This window comes from Ixodes scapularis, unplaced genomic scaffold (genome assembly GCF_016920785.2).
Source record: "Ixodes scapularis isolate PalLabHiFi unplaced genomic scaffold, ASM1692078v2 PGA_scaffold1__304_contigs__length_218370807, whole genome shotgun sequence".
Lineage (NCBI taxonomy): Eukaryota > Metazoa > Arthropoda > Arachnida > Ixodida > Ixodidae > Ixodes > Ixodes scapularis.
The window spans coordinates 88,930,086-88,946,195 of record NW_024609846.1 but is presented as its reverse complement, the minus strand read 5'-3'; the positions used below and the strand labels follow the sequence as shown (position 1 = coordinate 88,946,195).

Sequence of the window (16,110 nt, the reverse complement as noted above, 5' to 3'; positions counted from 1 at the left end):
TTAATTCTCTACATAAAGGAGTAAACTAGTAATGCTCCGCGAGGAGCCGGACCTCTTTTTGTTTTCATACTATGGTTTATGAGGTGCAAACGAGTATAGTGCTTCCTGGCTGAGTCGCAGGGAGCAAGTTTTATTTTTACCCAAATGCACAGTTACTTGCAGTCGCTGACACCTTAAGAAACGCAGGGTGGGGAAATTTTTATTATGGACAGATACAGCTTTTTTTCTTTCTATGTCGTTTCAAGCGAGAAAACATCAAGTACACTCGAGAGGTTACCAGACATTTCCAAGAATGTCCGTCAGTAATCAACTCAGATCTATAGCTATAATATAAAAAAACCTTGAGAGATTTTCCTTATTTCAACTACATTCCTTTCACAATCTTTTTTCATTTATTTTTTATTATTTTTCTACACTGTAGATCCGTGTTTGCAACATTTTGAAGAGGTTAAAAACACTGTTTCGCTAAATATTTTTAGTTTTAGTTTCAACTGCTAACAGTCTATCCCAAAGCAACTAAAATCGCCGGTAAATGGCACGTTGTCGGCGTGTGGTAGCCACATAGTTTACATAATAAATCTAGTGGAAAAAGTCCACAATGTTCCCCTACATTTCGGTCACTTGAGAACGGCGAGGCATAGACGGGGACATCGTCCACCCCAGAGGGCCCATATCGCCTATGACGATGCGTTCACACAAAAGAATGGCAAAACGACTCACCAAATGTCGTTACCTTGTTGTTGTTGTTTTTTTTCGCTTTTTTTTTTCTTTGTACGAAAACACCGGCGCTTTGCATTAAAAATAAAATAAACTCGACAAGCACTCCAACAACTTCGACTCGTCGCGGCAAAACGACCACGCTTAACCTGTCGTCTGCTTTCTTTCTCCGCTCTTCTGTCGCTCCCTCTCTCGTTCTTTCACCTGGACGGCCGATGTCCTCGCTTATACGAATTGACGCGTTCTGCTCCCGCCTTTCCTCCCCTGGCTGTACCGGGTTCTTTAGCATAGTAGCCTTTAGTGGGAACGACATTCAGCGAGAACGACCTTTAGTGCGCCATCTAGCTGACAGATGTGTTAGTCACTCATGATCTATCTGCGATTAATGCTCGCACCTAATGGCTCCACTAAAACTTCCGTATGGCGTAGCACATAGCAGATTGTAAGCACTGGCCACCTTATGAAATTAATCTATTCAGGAAACGTCGATGCTGGCTGATGTTCCCATAGCCGTAATAAAATAGGATCGAAATGTGCAAATAGAGACTGGCAGAAAACGTAATTCATTGCAGTTTTAAACAAATCTCAATCGCATCTTTTGTACGCCCCAAACGTCTACAATGCTTTATATTCACCACTTTGGTAATGGTACAAAAGAGGCAAGAGAGGAAACCTCATTTCTGAAACGGTTCCAGAGCGCAGAGCGCTCGAAGATATATAGTTTTTAGCAATTTTTTTGGTAAAGCAAGGTTTGTTTTCTTGTGGTTTTTCTCTTTTCCCTCTGTCCCAGCCACTGTTCCCGGTACCTGTTTCACATGCAATGCGTATTCCAGGCCGCCACACATATGTGTCCTGCTTTTGAACCCGTCAAAACTTTAGTCCCCGCGACGACGATATGTTACTCTACCCAGATGTTAGAGAGTTTCAGTTCACCGTTTTTGCACATCTGATGCGGTACAATGGGCCCTCTGGAACGAACTCGCATTTGGGAGTCTTCTGCGGTTGCACATGCGCAGTTCGTACCGGAGAATTTATCGTATCGCATCGGTTGTGCAAAAACAGTCCCCTAAAAATGTATTTTTAAGACATTTAGCATACCGTTACTGTGTTCTCCGTACCGCACTACCGGGAGCCTTTAAAGCATGCTTTTAAGCGCAAGCCCGGGTGATATCGTGACCGCGGTGCTCGCGATTGAAAGCATGCTTCAAAGGCTCCGGTAGTACGGTACGTGGAACGCGGTAACGGTTTGCTAGAAGTCCCCATTCAATAAAATAGTACGCTATACAGCGTGCATGGTAAAAGGTGGGCCCGACTCAAGTATGTTCGAACTATGTTTGCCTCATAATAGGCACACTTTGAACAAGTCTGCAGACAGTTTGTTTTATGATCAATGTAACAGGACCAATATGCGATCAATGGAGCAGGGCCGATATATATGTTAATGGATACACCCTCTGTAACTCGCGGTAGCTTGCGCCACCTAGCCAAAGTCTAAAAAGACAACCATATGATTCCTCCCGCCCTTCTAAGCCAATTTTCTCCCCCTAACTATCACCACGCAGTAAGGAACACGACCCAGACACTGTTTCCAGACTGTCTTTTGTACGATGTATTATTAGCAGTGGGAGTGCGGCTTAATACGTTTGGAGCGCCTGCTTTCAAGCAGTGTAACGGACCCTTTTTCCAAATTTTGATAGGATGCATAGATTGTGTGCGGCCGCCATTAGTTGGTCATGCACTGTGAGCACGCATTGGCCACGAGCGTTTCGTCAGCATTCGTACTGCACTCGGATCGAAACGCATTCCACACGAGTGCTGCGTCACTGCTCGATGGGAACTCGGAACCAGTCACGGGCTTCACGCCGGAAGCGATGAGACCAACTGAGGATGGCTGCGCATAATCTATGCATCATTTCACCATTTCGGAAAGGGTCTATTGCGAGAGGTAATCGCTTCATGTTTATGGTGGAGCTCGACGAAGGACGAGGCGGATTGGCTCCACGAAGTGTTTTGGGGGGAAAGCCGACGATTTAGGTTTCTTAAGAGCAGTGTTGGCGGTAACGCCGTTGCTTTTTCAGAACAGTAGGGAGTTTTAGGGAACCGTTTCCCCGCATCCGATACGTTACAACGGGCCCTCGGGTACGAACTACGCATCTGCGAGTCTTCTGTGCTAGCGCATGCACAGTACGTACCGGAGGGCCCATCTGATGTGCAAAAACGATTTCACAAAACTGCCTATAGTTGTGACGCACTTACATTACTAATTACGAGTAACGTAGAACGTATTTACGTTACTCTTTACTTTTTCTTCCCAAGATATAAAAATATTACACTTCATTTTTGGTGTCGTGTTTCTAAGCGCTAAGAGAATCTAATTTTTTTGGGGTCTTTTTTATTTGCGTTGTTTCTTGTAAGTATTTAGGTGTCGCCGTAAAAAAAGATCAAGTAATTATGCTCAGTTTCTGCATTATCTTAATGTTTCGTGTAATATGGAGCGTATGCATACCTGTAATCTCAAAACAGTAAAACGTGTTTAATTCACAAATAGAAAAGTAGCCTAAAGCTAACGTGCGTTACTATTTAACGGTGATGGTAAAGCGTTCCTTCTATTTTGAGGTAAGGTAGGACTGTAACGCGTTCCTTTTATTTGCAAGTAACGAGTAACGTATTTCGTTCGTTTTTTTGCAGCGAAGCTGTATATGACTCACAGGTCGGATTTCTAGAAATTCTTAGTGTCGTCGTCCTCACGCAAAAAAAAAAAAAAAAAACTTCAGCGATTGAAGCGAAAACTGCATATCACGCATACAACATACAGCACAGCACTCGTTTCAATAATGACCAAGCACAAAACAAGCGTCCGAACCACGAAATTGATGATAAGGCGCTCCTTATAACAATGCAAAGCATGTAGAACTCACCGTATACGTTTCCCGGTAAAGATTACTGTTGCGCAAGCTGCCGCGGCGACGAGAGCTTGCCACGTGAGGAGTGACGTCACTAGCCTTTCAATATAAAACGTGTTCGCACAGTGAATTTACTTTTCTTTCGTCAATCATTTGTTAGCCGCGCATGCTAAAAGCGCGAGCTATTTGCTTTGAATGAAGCCTCGGCGGCTGCACGCGCGCTCGTTCAGGGAGTACTCCAGACAAAGCAGTCAAGGCTAGCCGCTCGCGCTTGCACAGCCTCGCAGTTAGCTCATGCACAGGTGAGGCGAAGTATAGTCCCTTTTGCTGTTTACAAACACAAACTGTCGCTTGCATCCGATGCAACTTCTGGCCGCATTGTCTTTGCAAGCCTCTTGAGCTTGTTTATGTCCCAAATGCTAGAAAGCATAAATGCTGCACGGACAACAAAGTTGGAGATTTAACTAGGGCCTTCGGTTGTACAATATTACATCTAGGAGGAGGCAAGTTGTTTTACAAGAACATTTGAAACAGTTTTAAGAGATGCTGCACTCCTTCGTTCTTTTGGCGTTCACCTAGAGAATTAGTGGTTAAACGTTCAATCTACATTTCAAGCGGTGGTGTTAAGGTGGCCTTTGTTCATTATTTTGATAAACCGGAAGTTCTCTCGGACGTCAAAGACTGGAGCACCACCTGGTGAAGCTTGCCATAAAAATAGTCTATAGAGCAGTCCACAATCGTTGCAGGAGATAGCACAGCTTCGCTGTCCAACCACCTTCATAGCGTGGATTGGAGTCCCAACGTTATCTGCGGTAAAGCCTACAACCCTGCTTAAGAGTCTATATAGCTATTTCGAATGACCAATCTCTAGCTTTCTTTTGTGTTTTGCCCCGGCTTAAACGATGTGGCCCAAAACTATGAGTGTACTTCAAACGCGGTCATCTGAAACACTGAACTTGGTGGGTATAATTTGGTTGTTCGTCAATTCCCCCGCATAAGAAAAAAAAAATTAAGTGCTATGGTGTCGCCTATGTTGTACTTTATGTCTTCATCTCAGGAGTTTCTTGTAGCTGTAGTAAAAGACAAAGGTTCGAGGACTGCAAAATGCTTTCGAAGTGATTATGTAGCGGTTTTGAATGTGATTTCCAACGGGAACCAACAGAAGAAAACCACTTTTTCAAACCACGTACTAGCATCCCCACCTTCCCCAGCGCTAAACATCGTTCTTGAAGGTAAGTGGACTCTAGCCGAGCACATGAAACTTGCATTTTCTTTTTGTTCGCTCGTACGAGCTTTTTCGCTCACCCATGTTCGAGAGGAAGAAGTGCATGATCTCGTTGAAGTCTTTGTGGAAAGTAGCATAGATCCTAAAAATGATTAGTATTTCGTGTTTTCTGAGTTTATTTCTCGTAAAATTCCGAGGGTGTATTTCGAAGTTTATTTTTCGCGGAAATGCGGGGTTTATCGGAATTTGTTTTTGTTCTTTGTGAGCTGCCACTGCTGCTGCTTGTAGGGAGGGGGCCGAGGACTCGTCAAACTGCATTTATGCAGCTTTTTTCCTCAGTCTCCTTCCATCATGAATGTGATAGAGAAATAAAAATGTATTCATTTTATACATTTAAAATCACAATTTTTTGAAATTCAAAGTTTATTTTATTGTGTTCCCATTTTTTAAACTTCATAAGCACAGTAAATAAGTTCGGGTACCTTAAGCCGTTGTCCTGGAGGAGCCGTAACAAGCTAAAAGGCAAGTCACTTTTGTCAGCAGTCGAGATTTCAAACGAAACTGAAGTGGCATTTCCTAAGGATCACTCACCTCGTGCTCTTATAAAGTTTGTTTGTGAAGAGAGGTATTATTATTATTTTTTTATTTTGTCGTTAGGAGCTCGAGATGGTAGTTTTCCCAATAAATCTGAATTTATAAAAGACGTTCGGGCAAGTATTTTCCAGGTGTTCTTTTTATTATTTCTTCAAAGACACGAAGTTATATCTATAATCCGCCATCTAACCTTGATGAAATAACAACATTAATTGTTTTTTTTTTGCATCACCAAGATGTCAAGAAATTAAGCAAATAACCTTCAGTAAAGCTCTGCGTACAAGTAATTAAATATGCAAGTCATCAGCAGGTTTTAACGGTAATAAAAGTACCGCACATTTCAGTGCATTTGTTTTATCTTTATTGAGTTATGCGCGAGTGATTTCACAGATGGTTTCCGGCTGTTGAATAAACATGATCAAAAATGCTGCCAAAATTAATCTGAATTGGAATAGATTCCTTATTATTTACATGTGTATATGTATATGTTACCATATTTACTCGAGTGATAGCAGCACTGTTTATGTACAAGGTCCTTGCGTCTACTTTCTTACAGAACACATATACAGCCAATCATTGCGTTGCGCATAAATAACGCAGCGAATAACCAAATCGAGAACACGATTCTCCATGCAAATGCAGTTTTCAAAGATGGTATCTGCACACGAAGACGTTATCTCCGTCCTGTAAACAGCTGGAGTCATGCTGTCGATCGTGGCGATTTGCAATCTGCGTGCTTCACGGAAAAACGAACCCTCAGGTTTGCTTTATAAACAGTGCGGCTATTCCTCGGGTAAATACGGTATATTTACTGTTGAAATTTGCCGCGAGCCTACATTACTCGTAGAAAGTGCTCTAGCATCTGCATTTCAAATTCGTGCTAGCTCTGAGTACTTCAAAGAAAAGATTCGGTGCAAGGCGCGCGGGAATTCGGATATTACTAAATTCAAATATCTCATCCTTTTTTCCCCTCTTCCTTATTCTTGAGATACCAATTCCCCTCCAGCTTCTCTCTTCAAGACTCGTCATTTCCATCCAAACAAAACCAATCGCTCAATTTCCCTTCGGCTCGCAGGTCACGGGCAGTGACCTTCTCCCACAATCTTCACGCTTCGTCATTTGGCTTCTTCAACATGTTAATTCATTCTCCCGTTTCTTATTTTTCCTAAGCGCGCGCGTGCATGACCGTGCGTTCCTACTCGCTTTATTTTATTACTATTACATACGTCCTCGAACGAAAAGCGCCGAGACGTGACAAGCGTGTGCAGTTCGTCCCGGTCGTCAAATCCACTTCTCCCCTTAGCTCCGGTGCGTGCGGGGAAGCGATAAAAAAAGAAGAAGGAATTCCTTCGGAGAGTCTACGATTACGCCAGTGTCCGCGGAGCACCAACAGAGCTTTGCCTGCTGCCGGGCGTCCGATACGAGAGCCACCTTTTCAGATTGAACCTAAAGCGTCCCCCGATTCATCGAAGCTTTTATCATAATCTGCGTTCGTTTCGAATTGCCGCGTACTGAGTCGTGTGATAGATTTCCTGAAGTTCTTGTTGACGGCGTACCGTTAGCCGGGAGGTTCAACCGTGAAATCATATAACGCAACCATTCATTTCTTCCATCTGTTGAGTATTTTATTTCCGACTTTTATATTTAAAACATCCCGTTTATTATTTCGGCGTATTTTCTAGAAACCCCTTCCGAACTACCGGTCAGAATCTGTAAAGCCGTCGATACTTTTTATTTGTTCGTTCGTATAGACCGCGGAGCGCAGCTTCGCTCGACATGTTTCTTACTCTTCGTGAAGCGCTGCATCGTTAAAACTCGTTAAGACCACATTCACTCTCGCGTCCTGCTACAAAAAACGAAATGTCGTTGGGCAAAAATTACGATTTTTATTCAACACGTTTCTTCCCTCGGCAGCTTTTAATCGTATATCTGGATCTCGCTTTTTTTCATGTATTTTTCCGTTTAGTTCTGTATAATCGCTGAATGATTAAACTGACGAAGGGTGTGGTGAGCCCCGAGGATCCTGTTACCATTCCGTAGCCAATCAGATCGCGTCGTTAGCCAATAAGAGTGACGAAGAGTTAGTCACGAAGCGCGAACACGGTAGTTTACACCCTGAGCTTCTTCGGACCTGGTGCCGTTGACTATACTATCAAAAACATCATGAAACTTTGTCATCGATGTACACACCTAGCGCTTCAGTTGAGCTAAAAAATGCGCTCACGTGCTTCAGTTTCCTTTCGACCTTAACCAATAAAGTTTTTTTTTAATCTAAAAAAGAACAAAGAAAGTCGGAACGCCTCTCTCTTATCTCTATTCTTTTTCGAGATGCAATGCAGAAAAAAAGACGCGCTTTAGGGGGATATTTTCATAGCGCGTATCGGCGGATTTTGTGAGTCGGCCTTTTCGTTTGCGTTTAACGCTATCTGTATCACTCAAACTGTTCCGGCTACAACTGCTTGCGGTCCTTCCGGAAAGCCTTCGGGTCCTGATACGTTTCGAGTCTTTCCTTCAGGATGTAGTCAGAGCTGGTGAAATCAGATTTTTTTTTTTTTTCCTGCGAGCAAAACCTCAGATCTCGTATATCATAATTACCCACAGAACTTGACCTAAACAGAAGCCAAAAAAAAGTTTACTGTATACATTACGTCCCATCGGAATAGCTATTGCTACATCGGAAAGTAAATGTTGGTATCTTTTGTCAATAAATAACTAGGCCTATAAGTGACACCACAAACATTCCCTGCAGAGGGGGACACACAGCGTCAAAATGTAAAAGTTACCTATGCCGTTACATCGAATGAGCAGTCCCAATGTTCACCCAAAAATATTTTCCACAAAATAATTTCGACATTCTAAGCAGCCCTCTTCCCGCCTATTATGTGATGTCTAATGTAATCTACGCAGTCTTAACCGCCCTCCTCCGCAACTACGGTTGCACTACAAAACGCCCAAAGCGTCTGACATTATTTTCACCAATTCGCGATGGCCGGTCTCGTTTATAAACGTTCACACATTGCTTCAAAACCATCGTCATATCTAACTGTATGTCAGAATATTGGCGAAGCATCAGCTCGCATAACTACGTTTGGTCTCTTACCTATAACCCTACGTTCTGGGGCGACGACCAATGTTGTCTTTGAAATACGGTATTCCGTAAAACACGTCGAATTTCGGTTTAAAAAGTGCTCGACTATGGAATTCGTCTTTTCAAACTACAATGCCTGCATTAGCTCCAGCCTCTTTTCTTAATACGACAATCAATATTGCTCGACGAACTTTCGAAAAAAAAGAAAGTGTCTGTATTCCGTCGTTATATCTGCTGCAGCGAACGCGGTGCCTTTGTTATACGATGTATCACCAGTGCTGACGTACGGCTCGATGATGTTAATACGCGTTTTGCATCGAAAGTATTCTGCTTTTTCCCATCTGCGTGTCCGATATGTGCACTATAAATCGCTTAAAACAGACAGACACCATGGGGATCCTCGTAGAGGGTTGGTGGTGTCACCGATATCTCGAAAAACGCAGTGCGTAGCGACTCATCGATAACCTCATTATCGCTTCTAAACCAATCAGATTGCGGCATTGGCCAATCAGAACGCCAAAGAGCCAATCAGAAAGCGAAGAGCGCGAACATGAGCCACGCCCTTGCTGACTATAAGGAGCGCAAGTTCGTCTGCTCCTTGTACCAGGGGTTGCGATGATGTCAGAAAGCGGAGCTCTTACTGGCTGATAAAAAGAAAAAGAAAGTAGTGGCTAGACCTCAAGGAGCTCTTACTGGCTGATAAAAAAAAATAGTGGGTAGATCTCAAGCCATTTAGCATGCAGACATACCCACTATCCTTTCAATCAAAGCCAATTAGAGCTCGGCTACGTTCCGAAGTCACCGCAGCTCCCGCGAGAAGCAGACGACTTGCTCTCCCCATACAGCACGTAAAAATGTTGCGATTCGACCGGAAAAGTGTAAATAAGAGAGGAAAAGAACAATCTAGAGATACAGCTAGAAACCAGTAAAGAAAGAGGGTGGATGTCGTATATACCGTATATATCTAAAAATTGTAGAGCGGTCGCAACAAAAAGATCAAGGTCGAGATCTATATGGTAGTGGACGGCAGGAACTGACGATGTCATCCCTGAGGTCGACGGCCGATCGATTCGTTAATTTTCTTTGACAGACGGTGGACCGGCGGCACCTCGTATGAGACGGGGGCCGTACACCCCCCTTTAATATGGGAAGGTGATGAAGGGGTGACAAAGAAAAACGATCATGCAGCGACGCGTTCGTGGCTGATGCATCAATTTCTGCTCGATGACGGCACTGACTTGGCGTTACGAATTGCTTTATATAGTACAGTAGTCGCGTTGCGAACTGGCTTTATGATTTAGTGACTCTGTAGGAGAGTGAAATATCGTTATAAACGGAACGTCTTCTTTTTTAAAAAAATAACCTACACCTTTTTTTTTACGGGGAAATTGTTGTTGTCCGGCTTTTTTGACAAAAATAAATTTCTGCTAAAAAAATTTTAACCGTGGCACTTTTTGACAGTCATGGCAAGGAGTAAAAAAAAATAAAGACACAAAAAGTAAGAAAAAAAGGAAGATAAACTACAAAAGGCGAAAGAGCTGTTTAGGAACACGTCCTTTTTAAGCTAATGATAAAAAAATAAAATTAAAATTTTTCTCGTTCGTGTGAAGAAACGAGAGCCAGTTCGCACGAACCATATCGCGTCACATTTATTTTATTTTTTTTTTCGAGGGGGGGGGGGGGGGGGGTACCGCTTTCGTGATTTTCCACACGCAGCGCACGTACCGCTCCACCTCCTCTTTTCCTTACCCCCGTTCGAAACGTTTTTCTCGCTCTTCGCGCGAGGCAACCGAAAAGAAGTCGTCGCTCGCAAAAGAAAAGAAAAAAATCCGGTTCAATTCGGGTCCGGGGTTCAAAGCCGACACCGAGCCGGCTCTTGCATCGACCCGGCGCCGCCGCTTTGCCGGGACCCGGGCGGGGAGCTCGGCCGACCGAGTCGCTCGGGAGGCCGACGGGCTCCCCTTTCGACGCGAGGGCGACGCGAAGGCAACGCGATAGGCTCCTCGGGACAGGGCTCGCGTCCCTCGCCGGATCCTCAACGCAACGCCTGATAGACCTTAAGAAATCTGGAGCGCCTGCTTTACCGCAAAACACTCGGAAGAGTCGATCGCTGTAATTTCAACCCCGTCAGCCCAGCGGTGGACAAAGCTGAAAACGTGTTTCGACCTAAGAAGACAGTCTGTGCTGTGGGCACTGACCATGATGTTTCGTCATGCTCAGTGCGTGCTTTTTCCTGGGTTTGAACATAATTTTGGCGCCGTCATTCCATTCACCAAGATCTCTCCCCGTAAAGTGTGTGGATGGGTTTTCACCAAATGCTTTGCTGGCAACGTAGACACTCCGGATTTCTTAGTGTGCAAGAGGAATGCTTGAGGATTCGTGCCCCGGAGCTCGGGGGAGGTCCGCCGCCGCCGCAGACGCAGACGCGGCTCCAACGTCATACCTGATAAGGTTCTGTGTTTTCGGTCTATACACCAATAAACTGCAAAAAACAACTCCCGAGCTGTTTTCTTTTAATGAAAGTCGCGGGGGGGGGGGGGGGGGGGGGCGGGGGTGAAGGAATTAAAACCCCCAGTTGAAGCTCTCCTTTATATCGAGAAACCCAAGCTTCCCGGGAAAAGTGGAAAATCTTTATTTGCAGCTTTACTTTGCTTTGAACCGTGATACAAACCTCCACCAAACTGTACGTTCCCAAGAGAAGAGAGAGAGGCAAGATAGACGAATGTTCGGGAGATTTCGGTGTCTATTTGCAAGGCTGATTCTTGCTTCAGGAACACCCCCCCCCCCCCTCTTTCATATCTTATTTTGTGTCTTATCGCTACCCGAACGTTTTCCAAGTATTAGCGTAGCGGGCATGTTCACTGCACGTGAGGGAATTCCATGCCCCTTTCCTGTATCCTTCCAGATAGGCCAGGATGAATACTGATTATTTTTTTACCCAACACACACACAAAACAAAAAAGCCGAATCTCTGGGGAAACGAAATAAAATACCGAAAAACCACCCCCAATATTGATTGGAAAGAAAAAAAATACCGAAAACACGAAACCCTATTTCGAGACCATACTCATTACGCGCGCGGGTTACGCGTTTATCTGTTAGCACGGATCGAATGCCCTTACGGCTTCTCTTTTTCGCCACTAATAGGAAAAGGCGGGGGTTAATGCGTTTGATGGAAGAATTTTACGACGAGGAGTTTTCTAGCGGAGTGAGTCTCCGTAACGCTGCAGCCAACGCGCGCCTCAAAGCAAGCTTTGAGGAGGCGGCGGGATCTGAACCGTAGGAAAAATCGAACGAATCAAAATTCCTTTTACGTTGAGATGGGAAAGCAATGGTCTTTTTTACGCGTTTGATTGACTGGTTCGGAGTAACAGATTACATTGCGAAATTTAAGGTCCCTGTCAGAATCCAAAGCAATGCGGAAAACACACGGACATCTTCGCTGTGACGGAGGAGAGGACGCCTCGGGGGAGTTCAGGGAAGAGCGGGTTTAGAGCGGGAGTTCTCCCGACTGAAGATTGCCGCACCGTCTTCCGAATCGGGAAGCTCGTGGGGAGAGCCGCGGCTTGCTCCACGCTGGAACCAAGGGCGCGCCGCGGAGCGCTGCCTAGACGGGACTCCCCGCCGGCCGGCCGGTCCGCGTTCCTGAGACCTCGCACCCTTTCGTTCCAACCGGGGTTGTCGACTAGGGGAGGGGTCGAGGGTGTCGGGTGGCTAACAGACCATGGTCGCCGACCCCCGCGCGACGTCGACACCCCGCGGCACGGCCGGGATTCCGAACCGGGGGAAATCGCGTACAATCGATCCGAGCGCGCCAAGCGGCACCCATTCGGGGGCCGCGTGTCTGGGACGCCCGACGCGAAGGGGTCGCGTTCCGCAACCCGCGAGAGGGGGACCCGTTGGCGGGGGGGGAGCGCGGCGCGGGTTTTCGGGAAATTCCGGCGGCGGGACCCCCCGCGGATTTTCCTCGGGGCGGCCGTGGGGTCCGAGCACGTGGCCCGGCGGGTCAGGCTGCGTTGCCTGGGCGGCCGAGAAGCACGGGGGGTGGTCCGCGGGGGTCGCGACGGCCCTCGGGAGGGAGGGTCCAGGTCCCCGACGGCCTCGCGCGGGATCGATGCGTCCCGCGACCGCGCGCGCTCGGGTCGGCGGGGAGCGCCCGACGGGTCGGACCGGGGGCCCAACGCGACGGCGGCGGCGGCGCGCGGGCGTCGCCGACGGTCAATGGCGCGGTCCTCGGGCGTTAGGCCTAGCGGCTAGGCCTGTCCCGTGGGGTGCTCGGGGGCGCTCACCTGGCGCGAGCCGCAGGGCCAGGAGCAGGATCGTGCAGGCGGCGGTCATGGCTGGCCGGGGGAGACGCGGCCCAGCCCGGGCGACATGGCGGCGCTTAGGCGTTCGAGGAGGCCCCGGGGAAGCGGAGCGGGGGGGCCCCGCCGGGGCCCGGCGCCCGGCTCCCGCCGCTGCTGCGCCCATGGCTCGGCCCCATGGCCCTCACCGCGCTCCGCACATCGGCCGGGGAACGCCGGGGGGCTCGCTGCTCTGCTCCTCCGCTGCGCCGTCTCCTGCGGGGGGCTGTGCGACGCTCGCTGCGGGCTCCTCCGCCGACGCTTCCGCCTGCCTGACGCGGACCCCCGTCTGCCGATGGCCGCCTGCGCGCGCACTGCCATCGACCGGGCACCAGCAGCGCCGCCGGTGAAGCCTCGCGCGCAGCAGCGCCGACGCCCCGGACGCCAGTCGCCCGGACCCCAGGCAGGAGATGCCGCGGACGGCCCGCCACCGCGGCCTCGCTCGGGCCCGCGCGTGCCCTCGGACCTCGATTGATCGGAGGGGGACCCATTCATCGCCGCCGCAGCGTTTCACGCCTAAACGCGTCGCCCGTCAACTGGCCATTGAGCGGACCCGCATACCGCGGCACCTTCTTCCCGTGCGCGCCGATCCATCAGGCGGCACCAGTCTCGCCGCACCACTCCCGTCGCGCCCCTTTTTCACTCGGACGGGCCCCGGTGTCGGGCCTCTCTCTTTCTGGCAGGTCACTCTGTCGGACTAAACTTCCGGTTAGGTCAGGTATTTTTTTAATATTTCGAGAACGGCCTCTTTCCCTGGTTCCCAGCGCTCCCCATCTCATGAGCTGCTCTCCAATCGTACCCTACACTTTTTCACCATAAGTAACACCCCGGTCAAATGCTAGAAGGCGGACAGTTTCTAACAATATGAAAGATCCATTCGATGAGACAGGAGGTTGTGCTTACTCGACACCACCTAGAATAATCAAAGCCCGGGCATTTTTGACGTTATCACAATGAGCGCAGACACAAACTGGACACTAATGCTGCTCAGCATTTGACTGCGCGTCCAGTGAATGCGTCAAAAGATGCTTGGTGTAGGACTCGGGCCCAGTCACTGACTTGGCGCCATCCGAGTCTGAGGACGTCACATGGAGGTTAAGGCTTTGAATATTCTAGGTGGTGTTGGCTGAGTTCACTTTTTCCAGGTGCACATTAATAAGGGTGGAAGAAAATATCATTCTTTGGTACGCTGTCCCTTTTAAAATAAAGTCCATCTCACCAAAGTGTATTGAGATCCGCCACATCAAAGATCTATAGCGAATGGGTCTTTGATGTGGGAGACTGTACAGAGAAACGCAAACTAAAATTCTAAGTTCATGGTGCATTCACTCCGCTTGGCTGGTTTATCCGGTTATGGGGGACACGCGAAAAGATGACAAATGCCGTGACGCTGAATGTTTGGCCCTCTTTGATCGGCCCCATCCGCTCGTAGCGTCGGTTGAGCTGTAAATAGGAATATTTAGTAAGCCGTTTTCATATTAATAGTTCGTCCCATAAACAAATTTGCACACGCCGGTTGTTTCCTGAGTCCTTTTGAAGCGATCGATTCGTCCCTGAAGGAGCTTGGGAAAGGTTCATCTGAATTGTTATGATTTGCGGCACCGGTCTAGTGCGAGTGTAAAAGACCCAGAGATTCTCAACAGGGCACAATGGAGCAGGACGAGCTTGGACGAGTGGTGGAAGCCACATCTCAAGGCGGTCCAAAAGATGCCGCTGTGGTTTCGTTTTAAGTTAGAAATGTTCGTCTAGGCGCCATTCGCCGACCTCTGAAAGAACCGAGTCTGAATGTCGTCGCTGAAAAAACAGCGCTTCAGTCACCTTGCGTTCCATTGAACTTGTCTCTTTCAAAACTACGCCCACTTAAAATACAACACGACGGCATGCGCCAAGAACATAATCAGGCTCGGAAATTCATACTTTTACTTCATACTTCACTTTTACTTTCAAGCATTGGCATGTACTTCTCGAAGTCCATGCTTGGCGGTGTTGGACGTTTATTTTCAAAGCTCTTGAAGGAAAGCGTTTTATTTAAGATTTAGTTTGTACGCTGGCGTGCCGCCAGACATTTTTAGCATAACAAAGCAAGACAACAGAAACCAAAAACAAAAAAACAGCAACTCGGTAATGACCTACAAAGCGGTAGTTTTTACCAGTTTATTGAAATTCACCGCCTGGAATCGTGGTCCCGTGATGGTGATCATCGGTCCGAGAATGCCAAACGGAAGATGGTGAACCGTTTTCAGGACAGCATACGCGGATGCGTAGACGAAAATTTCTTAGGTGAACCTTTCGCTTTGAAACAATGCATCCGTTTTTTCATTGGACCGCCTTAAGGTTTGCGATGAACGGCGTATTTACGTTGGTCCTTCTTGGTCCCCCTCCATCCGCCATGTTGAAAGGTTTTTCTTCCTCGTTTACTCCGGTTCACATGACTACCCCCTTCCAAGGTTCGATCGTTGCACAGATACGAAAGGTTCTTGGCACCTCATCGCAACCGCCATGGATACCAACGACCGACAAGGACAAGTCACTTAACCAGCCGACATGTCAAGCGACCCTTGGACGCCCCCGAACAGGGGTTTTCAAGGGTCAGAAGATGCATACCGGAGGCGGAGCGGCTAAACGCACCGCCGCTCTCGCCCAAGCGATCCAAGAAAGCATTGAAAGCCAGGCATCCTCGACCGCCGTCTTAAAACGGAACAGCGTCATGGACGCAGGATACTTCCTGACGCGCGCTACCAACAAGGGTTGGGTCAAGACCTGCATGGCTAACCAAACATTCCTTAGACAATGCTTGGAGCAGCGAGAGAAACTCCTATCACTCCTCTCAAACAACGAAAAGAACAATGGCTTCAAAGAAAACCATACCGAAATGACACCTCTTTGTGACGAAATCTCTGCCATCCACGAAAAAGTCTTTCCTACTCTTGCAAGTAGCTCGCACCAAACACGCGAAGACCAACGTGGCCCCATCATGCACGATAAGAACGACGATGGCTGGCAGACAGTGCAACGAAAGCGAAAACACAACCAGGCGGCAGCAGGCCAGTTGGAGACTTTCGAAAGAAAAGTTGCAAAACCACCAACCCAGACGGTTGTTCTCCACCCTGTGTGCAAAGGTAACATCAAGGACTGCTCGACAAAGTAACTCCGCACCGCCATCCAGAAGGTCGGGGTAAACAACTTCGACGAGTTCACCTTGCACTGACACAGAAGAGCGAACACATTGTCATCACCACT

At 47.8% G+C, this 16,110-nt stretch overlaps 1 protein-coding gene across 1 annotated transcript in view; it reads right to left on the bottom strand.

Annotated features, from left to right (window-relative positions):
• Window positions 1-13,190, bottom strand: part of LOC8031621 (acetylcholine receptor subunit beta-like 1) — a 66,536-nt gene extending 53,346 nt beyond the window's left edge. The window contains exon 1 of the mRNA XM_029972736.4: window positions 12,817-13,190. Coding sequence (XP_029828596.1) covers window positions 12,817-12,997 — 181 coding nt within the window. The 5' untranslated portion in view covers window positions 12,998-13,190. The remainder of the gene's footprint in view (window positions 1-12,816) is intronic.
• Between the last annotated feature and the right edge of the window lie 2,920 nt (window positions 13,191-16,110).